This window comes from Chinchilla lanigera, unplaced genomic scaffold, assembly GCF_000276665.1.
Source record: "Chinchilla lanigera isolate Chin_1 unplaced genomic scaffold, ChiLan1.0 scaffold00090, whole genome shotgun sequence".
NCBI lineage: Eukaryota > Metazoa > Chordata > Mammalia > Rodentia > Chinchillidae > Chinchilla > Chinchilla lanigera.
Genome location: NW_004955491.1, coordinates 9139478 through 9154931, shown reverse-complemented (window position 1 = coordinate 9154931; position 15454 = coordinate 9139478). Strand labels below are relative to the sequence as shown.

The following is a 15454-nucleotide window of genomic DNA, read 5'->3' as shown; positions in this document are numbered from 1 at the left end:
ACGCTCTCCCCGCACAGGTGAGAAGATGTTCTGGGGGTGCAGGAGGCAGAGGAGACCTTGAACAGCAAGCTAGAAGGAGCTACAGCTTGTAGTTTAGGTCTCCCAGCCCCGCTCCCTGTACCCTGTCAAGGACTGGGGGGGGCCTTATCTGTCCTGTTTGCTGAGGGCAACCTCACTGTTGCAGCTCTTCTTACTACTGTGCATGCCCAGGCGCCGCTCTAGTCAGTCTTCTGTGCAGTCCACTAACCCTGAACTGAAAATTTTCCACGAAATGATATCCACACTGACTGTGGACTTTTTCTTGTGATTACTCCCTAAACAATACAATGTAAAATTTATTTACACATTGCATTTACATTGTGTTAGGTATTATGAGTAATCTAGGGATGATTTAAAGTTAAGATTGTACAGGTTTTACACAAATGTCACATATGGGGCTTGAGCATGTAAAGGTTTTGGTATCTCATGGGGGGCCTTGGAACCAACCCCCTCAGGACAGATCACTAGAAAATCAGTGTCAGGAACCATCTGATCAAGGGGTTTCCACTATCGTCTACAACGGGCTACTGCTTCATTAAAGTCTGACTTGCCATTTTCTGATGCTGAATACCACAGAATATTTTAGTTTTATTTCCTGGATTTACACATTTGAAGTGCTCAACTACAATAGGAATCTATCACATAGAAATAAAGTGATTATGCAAAATAAGTATGAGGACCAGCAGAGGCTGTGAGAGTCCTATAAATGGGAAACGTCTGGAATGTGTTCAGAATGTTTGTTTTGTAGCCTGTTGGCCAGACACTAGCTATATTTTCAGTAACACCACTCTTCATATTAAGTGATTAAACTCATGATTCTGGAACTTGTTTTTATTTTTTATAGACTAAAGGCTAAAACTAGAGGGGTTGGTTGTCAGCTTTTAAAATCTGGTTACATTTCCTATATATGATATACCTGCCAAGAGATGTGTTCCCAGAGAACAGAACACATGTGGGACTTAACCCTAAACCCACACAGTTCATCCAAAACCCAGGTAAGCTTTTTTCCCTCAGAATTAACCAGTTTTCCTGAGCATGAAGTCAACACTCCAGGATTTTCTTTTGGTAGCAGGCCCGGCAGAGAGGACAGGCATGGAGAGGAGCGCTGTCTCCCAGTGAGAACTCCTCCAAGGCCAGGAGGCAGGTGTGGTGGAACAGGTGTGCACAGGACAGCAGGACGGTGGCTCGTGGATGCCGGCCGTCTCCCTGCAGCCCGAGCGGGGTCAGGCAGATGGAGCACTCAGAGATCTCACGGTGAGCGGCCTGCAGCACAGGGCGGACACACATTTTATGGGGGTGGCAAGTGCCTTCCTGGAGAGAGCACTCAAACGGAAGTGACAGCTGTGCCGGGGGCTGGCTTTCCAGTCACACACGTGCACACACAGTCACTCCTGTGAAACATGGAAAGGGGTGCTAACCCGCCTGTGATGAGCAGTTTTAAGCAAAAATACTTTCTAATGTGCTCATCACTAATATACTTTCTACAGTTAAACACCAAGATGGAAATTTTTGAAATACTTGGCTATGTAACTGATAAACTTCCTTTGGAAATTCCCTAGTATGATGTCTTAAATGTTTCAACGTCTTGGCTTCAAGTGCTGAGTCTGTCTCCTTCTTCCAAGCTGCCGCATGTGCAAGAGGCAGGCAGGCCAGAGTCACAGGGAACCTCCTCCAGGAAGGTACTGGGCACGGTCTCTTCCCGCAAGTCTCATCCTTCACAAATCACCATTCAGCCAGAATCCCGCCATCTCCACACCAAGAGACCTGAGCAGGCCTCTCTGCTCACAGTAAAGGCCAGGGGCCACACTGAGCAGGCGCAGTCAAGCAGGGCCCCTCCCCCAGCCCACGGGTGATGGGCGAGGGCTGGACCAGGCTGCCGGTCCCAAGCCTACCTGCACTTGGATTCTCTCCCAGTCCTCATCTGTGAGCTCATGGCCACACTTTTCGTCCAGCTGCTGAAGAATGCCTCGATTTACGGCCAGGCAATGGTCAATTTCTGCAAAGAGCTCTTCTATGTCGGTGTTGTAGGAGCACAGTATGCGGTGACTGATCTGCAGGAACTGAGAAGGGCAGAGCAGGAGCGGGGCTTAGCCACCAGGAGGGCCTCTCAGAGCGTGAACGGGAGAGGGGCTTTCTGAGGCCTGACCACCTGTCCTACTACCTTTCCCCAAGTCTCTGTCTCCCAGGGATGCTTTTTAGAGAAACAGGCCTACCTAGTGAATCGGCTGAGAGTGCTTTGCCCCAAGGTGCACACGTTGGCCTTGCGAATGCTCTAAGGCAGCCACGCTCCACACCAAGGGTCCCTGAGGACGCTTCCGTGTCTGCAGCAGCGCCCTGGTTTCTGTTCAGAGATCACCTTTGCAGGTCACCTTGTCAAACACCGAACACCGTGTTCCCCACTCCCTCTGAGCCCTCCCACGCTGTCTCTTTGTGGAACTACTGCTTGCAACATGTATTTTAACAGAACATTTGATTTATCGTCTCTTCCCTCCCCACTCAGGCGGAGAGCCCGTCCCTCACAGGTGGGAAGGAGTAAATGCAGGAGGCCGCTGTGCTCACAGCGCTGAGGGCAGAGCCTGCGCTCGGCAGCCCTGGCCTGCGAACTCCTCCAGTGCCAGCCCCAGAGCAGCTCCGATGTCTCGTTCATGCTGCTGCCCACGGCTTCCTTCGTACTGCCTCACAGAATGTCACTTTCACACTTACTGACAACGCACACTTTCCCCTTAATTTAAAAGAAATTAAAAGCACGTTTAAAGGAGAAAAATCATGCCCTTTATATGTAATATAAGAAAATATGTTTTATTCAATCTAAATTAAATGATTTTAACTTTATCTCTTCCAGGCATTGAGTGGCGAATGACAAAAGAATCAAAACAATTTCTGTAGGGGCTGGTTGTTAAAATGGTTTGGGCATTGCTGAGCTATTATTTAACAGGTGCTTTACCAGCCCCGCAGATCAAAGAGCGCGCTCGCTCCTGTACCACTGCAATCCAGTGGGGAAGCCCGCACTGACAGTTGAATGTGCTGCTGCTGAGGCAGGAGGGTTGGAATCCCCAGGCTCCTGGGAGGAGCACCAGAGGGGACAGGAAGGAGGAGAGATGCCACGCAGGGTGGCGAGAGCGAGGACCCTGTCACAGAGCCTGGGCTGCCCCAGCTTTTGCCCTGACCCTCTCTGCCCTGCAGTTCCAGTTCCCTGAACACTTCCCCATGTAATCTGCTTGATCAAAAACTTCCCATGGCCCCTTCATCTTTGCGGCCCACCAGCCTTCCCTTCCATGCTCTCCTGTGAGCGATCCGGTCAACTCGCTTACTTGGTTCTGTGAACAATTTCTCTTTTTCTGTTTCCTTCATTCAGTGAATGGCTACAGGAAATTGTACTCAGCCTCTCACATACACTTCTGGCCCCTCCACCTGCTGACTTGTGTTATCTTTTTTGTGTGTATTTCTTATCTCTTCAAATGAGTGCCTTAGATTTGGGGGAGCACCTGAGTCCTCTTTGTAAGGCCCTTAGCATTCAATAAAAATTTAGGTTTGTAATAGATTAGAAATAAGGACAAATATATGCCCCAAGTGTACATATTTGAAAGGAGTGCAGTAGAAATTCCTTCTTGGAGGAGGGAAAAAAAAGAGCAACGCTTATCTAGAATCATTTTGAAGTTACTTCCAAAATTCAATAAAATGTGTTAGCTTATGATCATAATATTGATGTTAGCTTACTAAATATAGTGAAAATGCTTCAGTATATATTTATGGGATGATATCTCTAAAAGTGAACTGATACGACTGTTCTTGTAAGTCCAAGTACTCCAAGGTTGGCAGGGGAATGTCTGGGGCTGGGGCACCGCTCGGCGCGGTGTGTGGTCAGCGTGCTGAGGCGCGTAGCATGCCCGTTCTCAGCACCAGACCGGTATTTTTTAACCAACATATATTGACCGCCTGTTGTGGTCACTTCCAAGAAATTTCCGAAATGCAGCTACTAGTAAATATTTCTGAAATGTCCAGTTCTTCTGTACTCAGCCTTCTGCTTTCCTGTATCTTTCCTTTACTTTTTATGTGGGTTTGTCGACCTTAGTAGTTAAAAAGGCAAGAAGTATGCAAAAATACTGACGACTGAGTTCTGGTTTTTAAACTCATAGTTAATATAATGAATTCTACATAAACAGGTAAAACACATAAAATTAAAAAGAATCAATTTTAAAAAGAATAAATGTCTTAATACATTTTTCCTTTTAAGTCTCATATTTCAGATATTTGATAAATTAGGTAACTAAGGGTTTGGATCATTGTTATGTAAAGCAATTACAGGTCATTTACAAGTAACATACTGGCTAAACATTAAAAAAACACACACTAACAAAAGTACCCAGGTGAACTTTGTCTACCCAGGAGGCGTCTTAAGTGATCCATCTTGATGTCAGCAAATTGCTTACTAATGTGTTGACTTACGCCACCCTCAAAAGCAAAATGAAAAGCCTGGAATTTACAGCATATCAATGAATCAGTTGATAAGCTTTTACTAGTTTAATATCCTCCCAGTCTTGCTGCCTAGAGCCACTTCAAGTTAGCAACAGAATGTTTGCCATCTCTATGTGATAAAGGAAGTCAAAGGACTGAGCAAACTTGAAGACCATTATGCTGTTTGGTGAGATGGAAATGAAAAAGCTGGAGCAGCCCAGGGGCTGGTGGGCGTGGGAGCAGGCGCCCCTGAAGCACAGCCTCTGACAGATCACTAACCTCACCTTTGAAACAATGCTTGGGACTTTAGCTGGGTGGAGATAACATAATGCATTTGAAAAGTTCTAATTGCACCAATAAAAGACCATGCCTCAGTTATATGACATATGCTCGCAGAATTTCCAGATAAGGATCAAAGGCATTCAAGGACCAGCCACTGAGCTCTGGGCAACTCGGAGCTTTCTGTACACAGTGCTGGTGGGAATTAGTCTAACAGCTTCATGGCCTTTCCAGGCCTCTTTGATCTGAGTTCCCAAAACCTGTGTGAGTGAGTGTACCAGGACTACTGTATCGTCTCCAGACAACTCAAACACCCTCTCTGACAAAGGCCTTAGGGACTGAACTTTAATTCTCTGACACTTAAGGATACAAAACTCAACACTGACCTTTTCCGTTCTTCCCAGGAGACTTAGGCACGCTAAAAAGAACCTACATTGCAGCACTAAGTCGCGTTGCTGTGGCCCAGTCTTCTTAGGAATGTATGTGTCAGTGGTATTTGAGAGCAGAGCAAATGTGGGGAAAGTTCCCAGCGTACAGGAGCATCCCCGTAGGCAAACGGTCCCTCTGTGCTATTAGTTAATACCCAATAGATGCATGAAAACCAAAGGGAAGACTTCAGCTCCTGGGGTTACGGGAGGAAAAATGCAGGACCACAGCTCTTTCACAGGTAAAACTGAGGCGTGAGAACAGAATGGCCTTCGCTTATCTCACCTGGAGTATTAAAACAACGCCTGCTCTGACCTGCAGAACGCAGAAGGAAGCCAACATTTCCTAATTTATTTTCTAAAACCATCACTGGTTTTAGACATCCTTTCCTTTCCTTCCTACTGATTCAACTTCTTTTTCCCTAAAGGTAATTTATGATTGATTGATGCCAGGGGTTCCCAAGGACAGCAAAGAAGTTTTCACCCACCAGCCAGCAAAGGCAAGTTAAGTTCCAAAGGGAAGTTTTACACAGTTCTCAGTCTGCAGTGACAGCGAACATCCTCGGTGTGTGCACAGGGGCTTCCTACTGTCTTGGTGTTGTCTTTCTTTTGTTAAATGAACTTGGGAGTATATGGTGTTTTGTTGTTTTAAAAATTCTTTTTTGGGAAAATTAAAAGATAGCCGTGACCTTGCTGAAACCCCAACTTTCTCTTACGGTTCAGTAGACCTTAAAGTCTGGACACTTCTGAGATCCAGAACTGAAGTAGGCTGTTCAAGACCAAGGAAAGCCAGCTGCCTTTTCTTGATTTTTACTGACTGGGAGCAGCACTGGGTCCCACATCTATCTATCTTTAACTTTGGAATGTGCCACATCATTATTTTTCCATGTAATTTGCAATTTTAATTTTTTAGATTAAAAATAAAATGAATTTGCATTAATGTAACATTTCCCAATGGTAAGAATGAAGACGCGCATTGGAAGTGTGGCTGGTGGTTTCACATTACTTCCAGTTTAAAAAACTGTTACCATCCCCGAGATGAACTCTGCCACATCTCATAATGCTAGTGACTGCATGGTTTGCCCCATGAAATCTTCAGTTCCTAAAATTCAAACATTAGCTTTGAGCAGTTCACAGATCTAAAGTTCCACACACACTGAAGTTGGGAGCGGGTGGTGAACAGGCCAGGGGACGCGCGGGCCCCTGCTGGGTGGAAGACCTGGCATTTCTGGACCGCTGCAGTAGCGTCACAAGCCGGGTTCCCACCCGAGAGAGCACGGAGGGAACCACTCTGTTCATGCTGGCTTTGGAAGTTATTTTTAATGGATGTTTCGGCAAACCCCGAGAGTGACACTGATTCCTCAGAAGCTAGACTTTATATTTTAGTATAAATTTTGGCCTGAACCATTTCCCGCAGCACAAGGTGAGGACAGATACAGTGGGAGCCCAGGACCAGCAGTTATATTTCTGGGTATCTTAATCTGTTATTTCTAGATTTTAAAGCCTTATTTTACTTACAACCTTATGTTCAACGGTTTTTAAAGGAAGATAATCAGTTTAAACTTTTCTTCACTGAAACATGTTTATTTCCTGACGAAAAGAACAAGACTTTGTTTCTCTGAGGAGAAAAGGCGTTTCACTGTCTTCCTGCGGTACTGTGTGCCGTGAAGCCGAGCTGACAGACGGACAGGCGCTGTGGCAGGTGACAGCGCTTGCTGTACCAGCATGGCCGGGTCTTGCAGCATCAGGAATGTCTATTCGGTGGTAAGCTGTTCTTGTTAGAACTGTCCTCTGCTTTCGATGCTAGCGCGTTTCTTTCCTTTCATTTATGTGGGCTGGGATATAGTTCAGGGGTGGAGCACTTGCCTGGCACGTGCAAGGCCCTCGGTTCCCTTCCTTGTGTCATGTGCGTGCGCATGCAACAGTGTTTAAGGACACATAATCCGGGGGGGCCTGTCCTGGGGGATGTGATATGAAGTAGTGACCCCCCCTTTCAGGAAGGGTCTAAACTTCCTCATATAAATGATCTTCTCCACTGATCTGAAACGTGTGCACTGTAGTCTGAGAATTCCTATATCCTGTGACTTCCTACTCTTCTCTACTATTTCACCAGAATCTTACTCACCAAATTTTTATCTTTGACATTTAACAAGGCTCATTAATCTTTCAATTTTGTTTTTTTTACTTCTTTCTACTTTACTAAACAAACAAGAATTAGCTACTCCTTTGGGAAAGAAAAATTACATTAAATTTATACTATATGGGGGAAGAGGCACTTTATTTATACCCGCCACAAATGTTAATGATTTTGCTCAAGCCTTTCCTTCATCGGAAGAAAAACTTCCCTTGGGGCAGAGCGTGCAGCTCGGTAGAGCCCCTCCCTCACAGGCACAGGCTCTGGTCTCATCACCAGGACCACAGCAAATGCTTTTCTCTTAGTGTACTGAACATTTCTTACAAGTTTGTTTTCAGGTTTTAACTTACCTTTTTTGGGGGGGTGGGGTACAGGGAATCAAACTCACGACCTCAGGCTTGCCAGGCAAGCGCTTATGTTGCTGAGCTACATCCCCAGCCCTTAACTTACCATTCTCACTGTATTTTATGTCTAATTATTGTTGCTAGACAGGAAATGGTTGCTACATACTTTAATTTGGACATCTAATACTTTTAGTTCTGATAATTTTTCAAATGATTTTGTACACATTAGAAAACATAGCATTGCCTGTGTAGCGTATGCAGCACATATCCATCCACGCTGTTTTCCTTTCCTGCAGCCTGGCCAAGTGTGGTGATGTGGGCAGCCCAGCTTTGCTTCTTTGTGGTCCCACTGTTCTAAAACTACGTTTTTAGTTTCTTATACATAGGCTTTAGTGTGACATTTTAGGCGGACATTTTAGCCTGCTTTGGTGCTGTCATGTTAGGGATGGCTGTTAAGTTTGATACTTTTTCAATAAAAATTGAGATGCTCATATGACTTGTGTCATTTAATATTTTAAACTTTTTTTTTGGTTTTGGTTTTGGTTTTTCTCCGGTACCAGGAACCGAACTCACGACCTTGCGCTTGCCAGGCAGGTGCTTTGCCGCTGAGCTAAATCCCCAGCCCCTAATATTTTAAACTTCATGTTTGCTGTTTTATTGAAAGTAATTTCAATTACATTTTCAGCTCTAATGGTACAAAATTTTATATAATATTAAAATAATCTAATAATGGTTTCCAAATACATGGATACCTTCCTTTTCTTTGTGTATTACTGGGTATTGAACCCAGGACCTTCACACTGAGCTACAGTCCAAGCCCAAAGAAAATAATTTGTTTGACACAGAGCCTCACTAAGTTATGATTTTGAACAGGCTGCTTTCAGCCTTGCGACCCTTCTGCCTCAGCCTTCTGCAGTCCTGAGATTACAGACACATATCACTACACCAGGCTGAATACCTTTCTTTTCTGTATATTTTATTCTGTTTCATCTAATTGGTTTTAAGTCTGATGAGACTTTATCTCATAGTTTTTATTTTTAAGACTCTGGTGGTATTTCAAAAGTTTGTTTCTCCCAAGTACCAGCTACTGGTTTCATGAACCAGTTTTGCTTTTTTTTTTTTTTTTTTAAAGAGTTATTTTAAAGGAGTTAATCTTTATAGTTTCTGTTTCCTACACTTAAGAAACACTGACAGGGTATTACTATGTAGTTCAGGCTGGCCTTGAACTCACTGTGTAGCGCAGGCTGGTCTCAAATTCAACACAATCTTCTTGCCTCAGCCTCCCAAGAGCTATGGTTACAGGCATGTGCCATCCCACCTAGCAAGTTCATTATTTTTAATCTTTCTTGCTCAGTAATAACTGTACTGGATGCTACTAATTTTTCTCTTAAGTACAGCTTTAGCTATATATCAAAGAATATTAGTTTTGTTGTCATGGATATTATTTCATGAATACTGTTTCATATATACTATTACTACCATAATAATATACACTTTAGATTCCAAATTTCCAAATACACTTTAAAATTCACTTGTTCTATGGTGATTTTCATTCTTTCACTCTTTGCTATTTTTCTTATGTTTTTCAGCAAACCATTACATAGAATATTTTGTTTCATTTTATTTGAGGTATGTTTCCTGAGACGTTTTTTGGAACAGTTTGGATTTAAACCATAACATCCCCTCAACCCTGACTGAAGTCACTTTTTTATTGCTGAGACACAATACCCGACACCCACAAGTTAAAGGAGGGGAGATTTATTTTGGCTCACATTTTGGTCCACGGTCATCTGGCTCCAAGAAGAAACAGCACGGCAGAGGGGCCTGGCGGAGGAAATGCTGCTCCCCCCATGGAGACCAGGAAGCACAGTCAAAACAGGAACTGAGGAAGGAGGTGATTCACCTCTTCTGGCCAGACACAGTGTCCAAGAACAGGTCAGCTGTGGCCAGCCCCGTAATCCAGTCATCTTCCACAAGCCCTGAGTGCTTGTGGGTTTGCAGAGACATCCAGATATAAACCATAACCTTCCACCCCATCCCCCTGAAACTCATGCAGATCTCCTCATGTAAAATGCATTTAGCCCATGTAAGAGTTGCAAAAGTCTTAACAGTTCCAGTACTGCTGAAAAGCCCAAGTCCATTCTCCTCTGAGACTCAAAACAAACCCTTAGCTGTGAACCTATAAAACAAAAGAAAGAAGCCAGGTGTTGGGGTACACACCTATAATCCCAACACTTGGGGGGCTGAGGTAGGAATACTGTCCGTGTTTGAGGCCAGCCTGGGCTACACAACAAAACCCTGTCTCAACCCCCACCCCCGCAAAAAAAAATCAAAAGAAATGTAAATAGTGCCAATATTTGATGGCCCAGGATAAGCACATTTATTCAAGAAGGGAGGAAAAGAGGGATAGGAATGGGACCAAAATAGGACTGAAACCCAGGAGGGCAAACACTAAATCCTACAGCTCCATGTCTAGCACCCAGAGCAAGGTGTGCTAAGGGGTCTCAAAGGGGCTTGGGTGGACCCACCCCTATGGCATTGGTGGTGGCAGCCCACATGGCCTCTTGGGCGGGCTCTACTTGCTGCCTGCAGCTTTCCTCAGTGAACATCCCATGCTCCTGGCATCTCCAACCTCCCGGGATCTCCAGTGTGCCTTTGGCTTTCCACAGCTTCATGTACAGCCTTGTCAGGTGCTCCTTCCATCGCTTCACAGGCCTTTCTTTGACATGTGAAGCCTTCCTGACCCCACAGTTCTTCCATCCTGCATGCTGGTAAAACCAGTGTCATGTGGCTAATACCATCTTGAGCAACAGCCAGGCCCCCTTGGACCATGGCTACAGTGGCCTCTGAGTGCTGGGGTAGCTGAGTATAGTGAAATGAATTCTAGGGAATCCGTTCCCCAGGAGGTCCTTCTTGAGCAAGCTTCCCAGAGATGCTCTTCTGAAAAGGTTTATGGTTTTGCATCCATGAGCCTGTGATGGGTAACGTCTGGCCAATTCCTGAGATGCCTTCAAGTCATTTTTCCTGTTGTGATGCAAAGTACTTGGCTTTTAAAAAATGCTAATCTTTCCAGTAATCATGCTCTCTTTTGCTTCAACTTTGCAGGTACTTACTTGCTGCTGAAACTGCAAACTAAAAATCATTCACTGCTGCTTTTTTCTCCTGATTTTCACTGTAGATATAGCTAAAAGCAGCCATGGCGCAGCTTGAATGCTAAGCTGTTTTATTAAAGCTTCCTCCTTCAGATTAATTAATCCATCATTGTTAATTTCAGTCTCCCGAAAAGTCTCAGGACATAGAGAAAATGTAGACAAACATTCTTCCAGAGTATAACACCTATTAGTTCTAGGCCAGTTTCTGATAGAGTCCTTGTTTCCAACCAAAACCACCTCAGTCCGGCCTTCGCTGTCTGCATTCCTATCTGCACTCTTGTCTTCTGCGCCCCAACCAGAATCACTCATCAAGCCTAGCTTATAGCATCCTAGGGCTTCTCTAGGCTGCATCTTCAAACCCTCCCAGACTCCTCCCAAAACCATTTCCTAAGGCTTCTGAACCACATGGTCAGGAACAGTAGCAGCAATGACCTTACTTTTCTGGTACTAATTTTCTGTATCATTTACTTTCCTGTAGCTAGAACAAAATACCTGGAACCTGTAAGCTAAAGGAGGAGAGGTTTATTTTGGTTTATAATTTCAGTGGGTTTAGTCCATGGTTAGCTGGCTCCAAGGCGGAAACAGCATAGTGAAAGGGCCTAGTAGAGAAATGCTGCTCACGCCATGGCAGCCAGGAAGCAGAGAGCAAAGAAAGGAGCTGAGAACAAGAACACACTCTTCTAGGTCATGCCTCAGTGACCTGCTTCCTCTGAACATGACACTTGGGGGGGGACATTTTAGATCTAAACCGTAACAGTAGAAAGTGAAAGCTTGTTTTACAGGACTCATAGTAAACAGGACCAGGAGGGGCTCTTTCTCCAGAACTCTACCTTCCCTACATACCCTTTGTTCCCACTTCAACCATGAGGGCCGCCAAGGCCTTGGAGAGTGTTATTTTTTCTTATTCACCTACAGCTTTGCAGACTCTGTCCACAGCCTGGCCTCCTCGCCTCTGCTTGCCTTAGACAGGCGGAAGCCTGCGCCAGGCCAGGGAGGGAGGGTGCCTCAGGTGTCCACGCAGCCTCTCACACCTGCCACCACTGGCTCCACCTGCAGCACTCCAGGCTTTTGCCTGCAACGCACTGGTTGCTGCCCCATTCCTGAGGGAAGCACACCTATTTTGCTCTAGCTCTGAGGTGGCATGGGGTCACGATAAGCCCATGTTCTGAATGACTTTCACACATGCTTATGGCTGCAGACCCTCAAGTGTCCAAGAAGGGTATTAACACAGTCGTAGTGCTTTACAGTCCAGCCTCACCCACTTCTTTCAGGACTCCTGGTGGTTCTGAGACGGCTGGCAGTGGCTGTCTCCTGGGGAGCATGTGAAGAAGCGGGACCCACACTGTCCTCAGAGAAGGGCGGATGGTCTGCAGGACCTTTTGGGCTGAACACAGACTCGGTCCGTCTGCCTGGGCCTGAGGCTGAAGGAGGCTCCCTGCAGGCAGGCAGGGTGCCCTGGATGGCAGTGGAGGTCTTCCTGCTGTTGTGATCCCCAGTGGGAGGCAGCCTAAAAGTTCAACCTTCTGCAAAACACAGCTGATCATATCCATGGAGCTTCCACAGAGAATGATCAGAGGACAGTGTGACGGTGATCGGAAGCTGGTCAGGACCTCACAGTGCTAGTGTAAAACATAAGCCGTGGAATACTGGTAAATCTGACACGATTTACACGGACGTTAACTTGAATCATGTGCTCATGTTTTTAGCACCTACTCTGTAAAGACTTCGTCTGGTTCTGGCACAGTGTAGAGCAGAAATGATTCTGTCACAGCACAGACAAGGAAGCAGGCCTCAAAGCACTCCCTGGTGCCACCGAACTACAAAGGCAGGGAAGGCCTGAGCCCCGGGCTGGCTGGCTCTTCCCACTCTGCCACTCCTGATGCAAGTCGCGGGAAAGGTTGAGTAGCCCCCAAGAAAAGAAAGTGGAAGACCAGAAGTGGTAAGACGCGGGGCAGACAAGGGAGCGCTCCTCGGCTCCCACCAGGGGCTCCGCGTGGCCTGGACACACGCAGTCCCCTGCACACGCGTGCTACGCAGGCCTCACGCAGGCCCCTGCACTACAGCCTGCTCGGGATGGGGCACTCAGGCCCCAAAGTGGCCAAACAAAAGTTGCTTTAAATTTACCATATGATCCCTTCACCAACAGAGGTTGGAGGCCATGGCCTCGAACAGGAGCCTCTCAACCTTCTAAGAACCCTACAAACGAAGTAAGTCTCAAGGTTTTACTGACCCCCAATGATCACGTCCACCTGGAGAGTGGAGAACTCGTGAACTTTACCCACCTTTTCTTCAAAGAATTTTCTCCGTAACTTGGCGTCGGTGGGAGGTATGATTTTCCTCAGGCTTCGGTACCACTTTCTGACAACGTAACCTCTCCAGCAAGCTTGGATTCTAAAATAGACAGCTGAAAGTGACTATCTCACCATGGCTTTATTTTAACATCCTTCAGGGATCCCACAAACCCTGTGCTGCCAGGCCCTGGGGAGACAACAGGGCCACTGAGCCTGGCCACCTTCTCCGGGGCAGCCTGGCGGGCCAGGCCGCCTCACCCACCGCGCGGCACACTTGGCTCTGAACAGGCGGGCCCCGTCGTGGATCACCCGGGTCTGGTACTGGTTCCTTCTACAGAGAGGACAGGTCTTCTTATGTGTGAACTTTTCAAAGGCCTGAAGGCACGCCTGAAGAAGAAGATTTCACTTGAAATCTATGAGTAATTACTTATAAACAACATTTTTACTTCTAATGTAATTATAGTGTTCTTTTCTCTCATAATTACGAGACTTGGTCCAATTTAGATTATGAAGTGAAGGAGTTTCATCAGATGTTAACACCTTCCTCATGAAACTTGTTCCAAAAATGATTTTTACAAGAATATACATGCAGGGACATCAAAAACTTCTGAGCTGAACTGGTGTGGAGGGAAGGCGCGCGTGTGCACGCTGCCTGCAGATGTGGCAGGCACTCAGCGATCCGCGCTTTGATGTACGTTACTGACAACAGTCAGCTAGACAAACAGCTGGGCTGCTTTTGTCACATAAAATTCATGATTTTCAAAACGAGGTGAGTGCCCCACAGCCTACAGTCTATTTCTAGCTACACGTGCTGACCAGGGGCAGGCTGGACGGCCCTTCCGGAGACTTCCAGGTGAGCAGGCCAGGCCCCACGGGCGGTGTGGGCAGAGGCAACTCACCCTGTGGAACACATGCGAGCAGGACAGCAGCACCTGCAGGAGACAGAGGATCTGGTCAGGGCACCTGCCAGCGGTGCCCGCGGACCGCTGGGAAGGAGCTGCACTGCTGCTTTGAAACATGAAAGCAGCAGACGGATCGCTTTGATGTTTACACCACGTTTTGTTTCAGTTTAGTACAGCGCAAGTGTGTCATCTCAACAGTGAAGTAACACCAGCCCGCAGCCCAAATAAACACAGCAAGCATGAGAGTGAGCTGTTACAGCGACGGGAGCTGGGACGCAGGAGGTGCATTTCCAGACAGACAGACAGGAGCGGTGGGGGTGGGGGAGGGCTGGCCCACAGGGGCTGTGGGGGAGGGGTAAAGAGGAGCTGAGTGAATATCTTTTTGGGGGTTTTGTTCAGTTCAGCCCCCGCCTTTTGGTGGTGCTGGGGATTGAACTCAGGATGCTCTATTATTGAGCTATATCCCCAACCCTTTTAATTTTTTTAAATTTGAGACAGGGTCTTGCTAAGTTACCCAGGCTGGCCTTAAACTTGTGATCTTCCTGCCTCAGCCCCTGGAGTTGCTGAGATAACAGGTGTGTGCTACTTTACAGAAGAAAAACAGAAAAGTGTTACTATCTAACAAACAACAATAATAGAATTTAATGAGAAACAGAAAAAACAATGGCCGAAAAATCCACAGGATGTTCCCTGACACGCCACACGATATTTAAGCTTTCATTCTTCATCAAAGAAACAGGCTAATGTTTACACAATAATTAAAAAAAGAGGCTTTGGAGGCCAGGAAGAGCCCCCGTGGCTTTATCAACTCTCTCGTTACACCAAGGCGCTAAATTATGAGTTATCTGCGGTGGCCATTCTGCGGTCCAAGGGCCACAGCTTTTCCAAAGCACCCAGTGGTCACATAGGTTAGGTTCTACAGGGAACTGGAAGAGCACGCGTGTCCAAATCACCCGTCAGTTCACACCAGCGACGGGCAAGTCCAATGACTGAACTTAGGTGCTCACAACGGAACCGCCTGAAACAGATGCAAGGGTTTCAGGCCCAGGTGTCAGCGAAGCCTGGGGTCCCCAGTTGGGGCGTCAAGCCTGGCCTCTTCCTGCACACTGCAGGGCCATCATGCTACACGCTGCAGAAAACTGTCGTGGGCCACCGCTAGTACAAGACAGTGTGAGGCCAGGGCACCCGCACTCCCCGGGGTGACAGCTTCTGCAGGCGGAGCATGCGCAGGAGCCCTCCAGAAGACCAGCATCACCAATCCACAAAAGGGTTTCACGAACGCGTTCATGCCATTCACAAAGCCCCTTTGCATGCACCCTCCGTGCGCGGCGCCTCAGACGTGGCCCCGCATCCTGCCGCCGCAGAACCGCCGGCGGCGACGGCGCCGGGCTCCTCCGCACGCGCACGCGCGCTCACCGGTGGTGCGTGGGGAC

At 46.8% G+C, this 15454-nt stretch overlaps 1 protein-coding gene across 6 annotated transcripts in view; it reads right to left on the bottom strand.

Annotated features, from left to right (window-relative positions):
* Positions 1-849: 849 nt before the first annotated feature.
* The window catches only part of Rnf32 (ring finger protein 32), a 25085-nt gene continuing 10480 nt past the window's right edge, over positions 850-15454 (bottom strand). For all 6 annotated transcript variants that reach the window (XM_005404870.2, XM_005404869.2, XM_013504655.1 and 3 more), the window contains 5 exons: positions 14019-14051; positions 13382-13506; positions 13111-13219; positions 1932-2099; positions 850-1302 (listed from right to left, as the gene is read on the bottom strand). In XM_005404870.2, coding sequence (XP_005404927.1) covers positions 1081-1302; positions 1932-2099; positions 13111-13219; positions 13382-13506; positions 14019-14051 — 657 coding nt within the window. In that variant the 3' untranslated portion in view covers positions 850-1080. The remainder of the gene's footprint in view (positions 1303-1931; positions 2100-13110; positions 13220-13381; positions 13507-14018; positions 14052-15454) is intronic.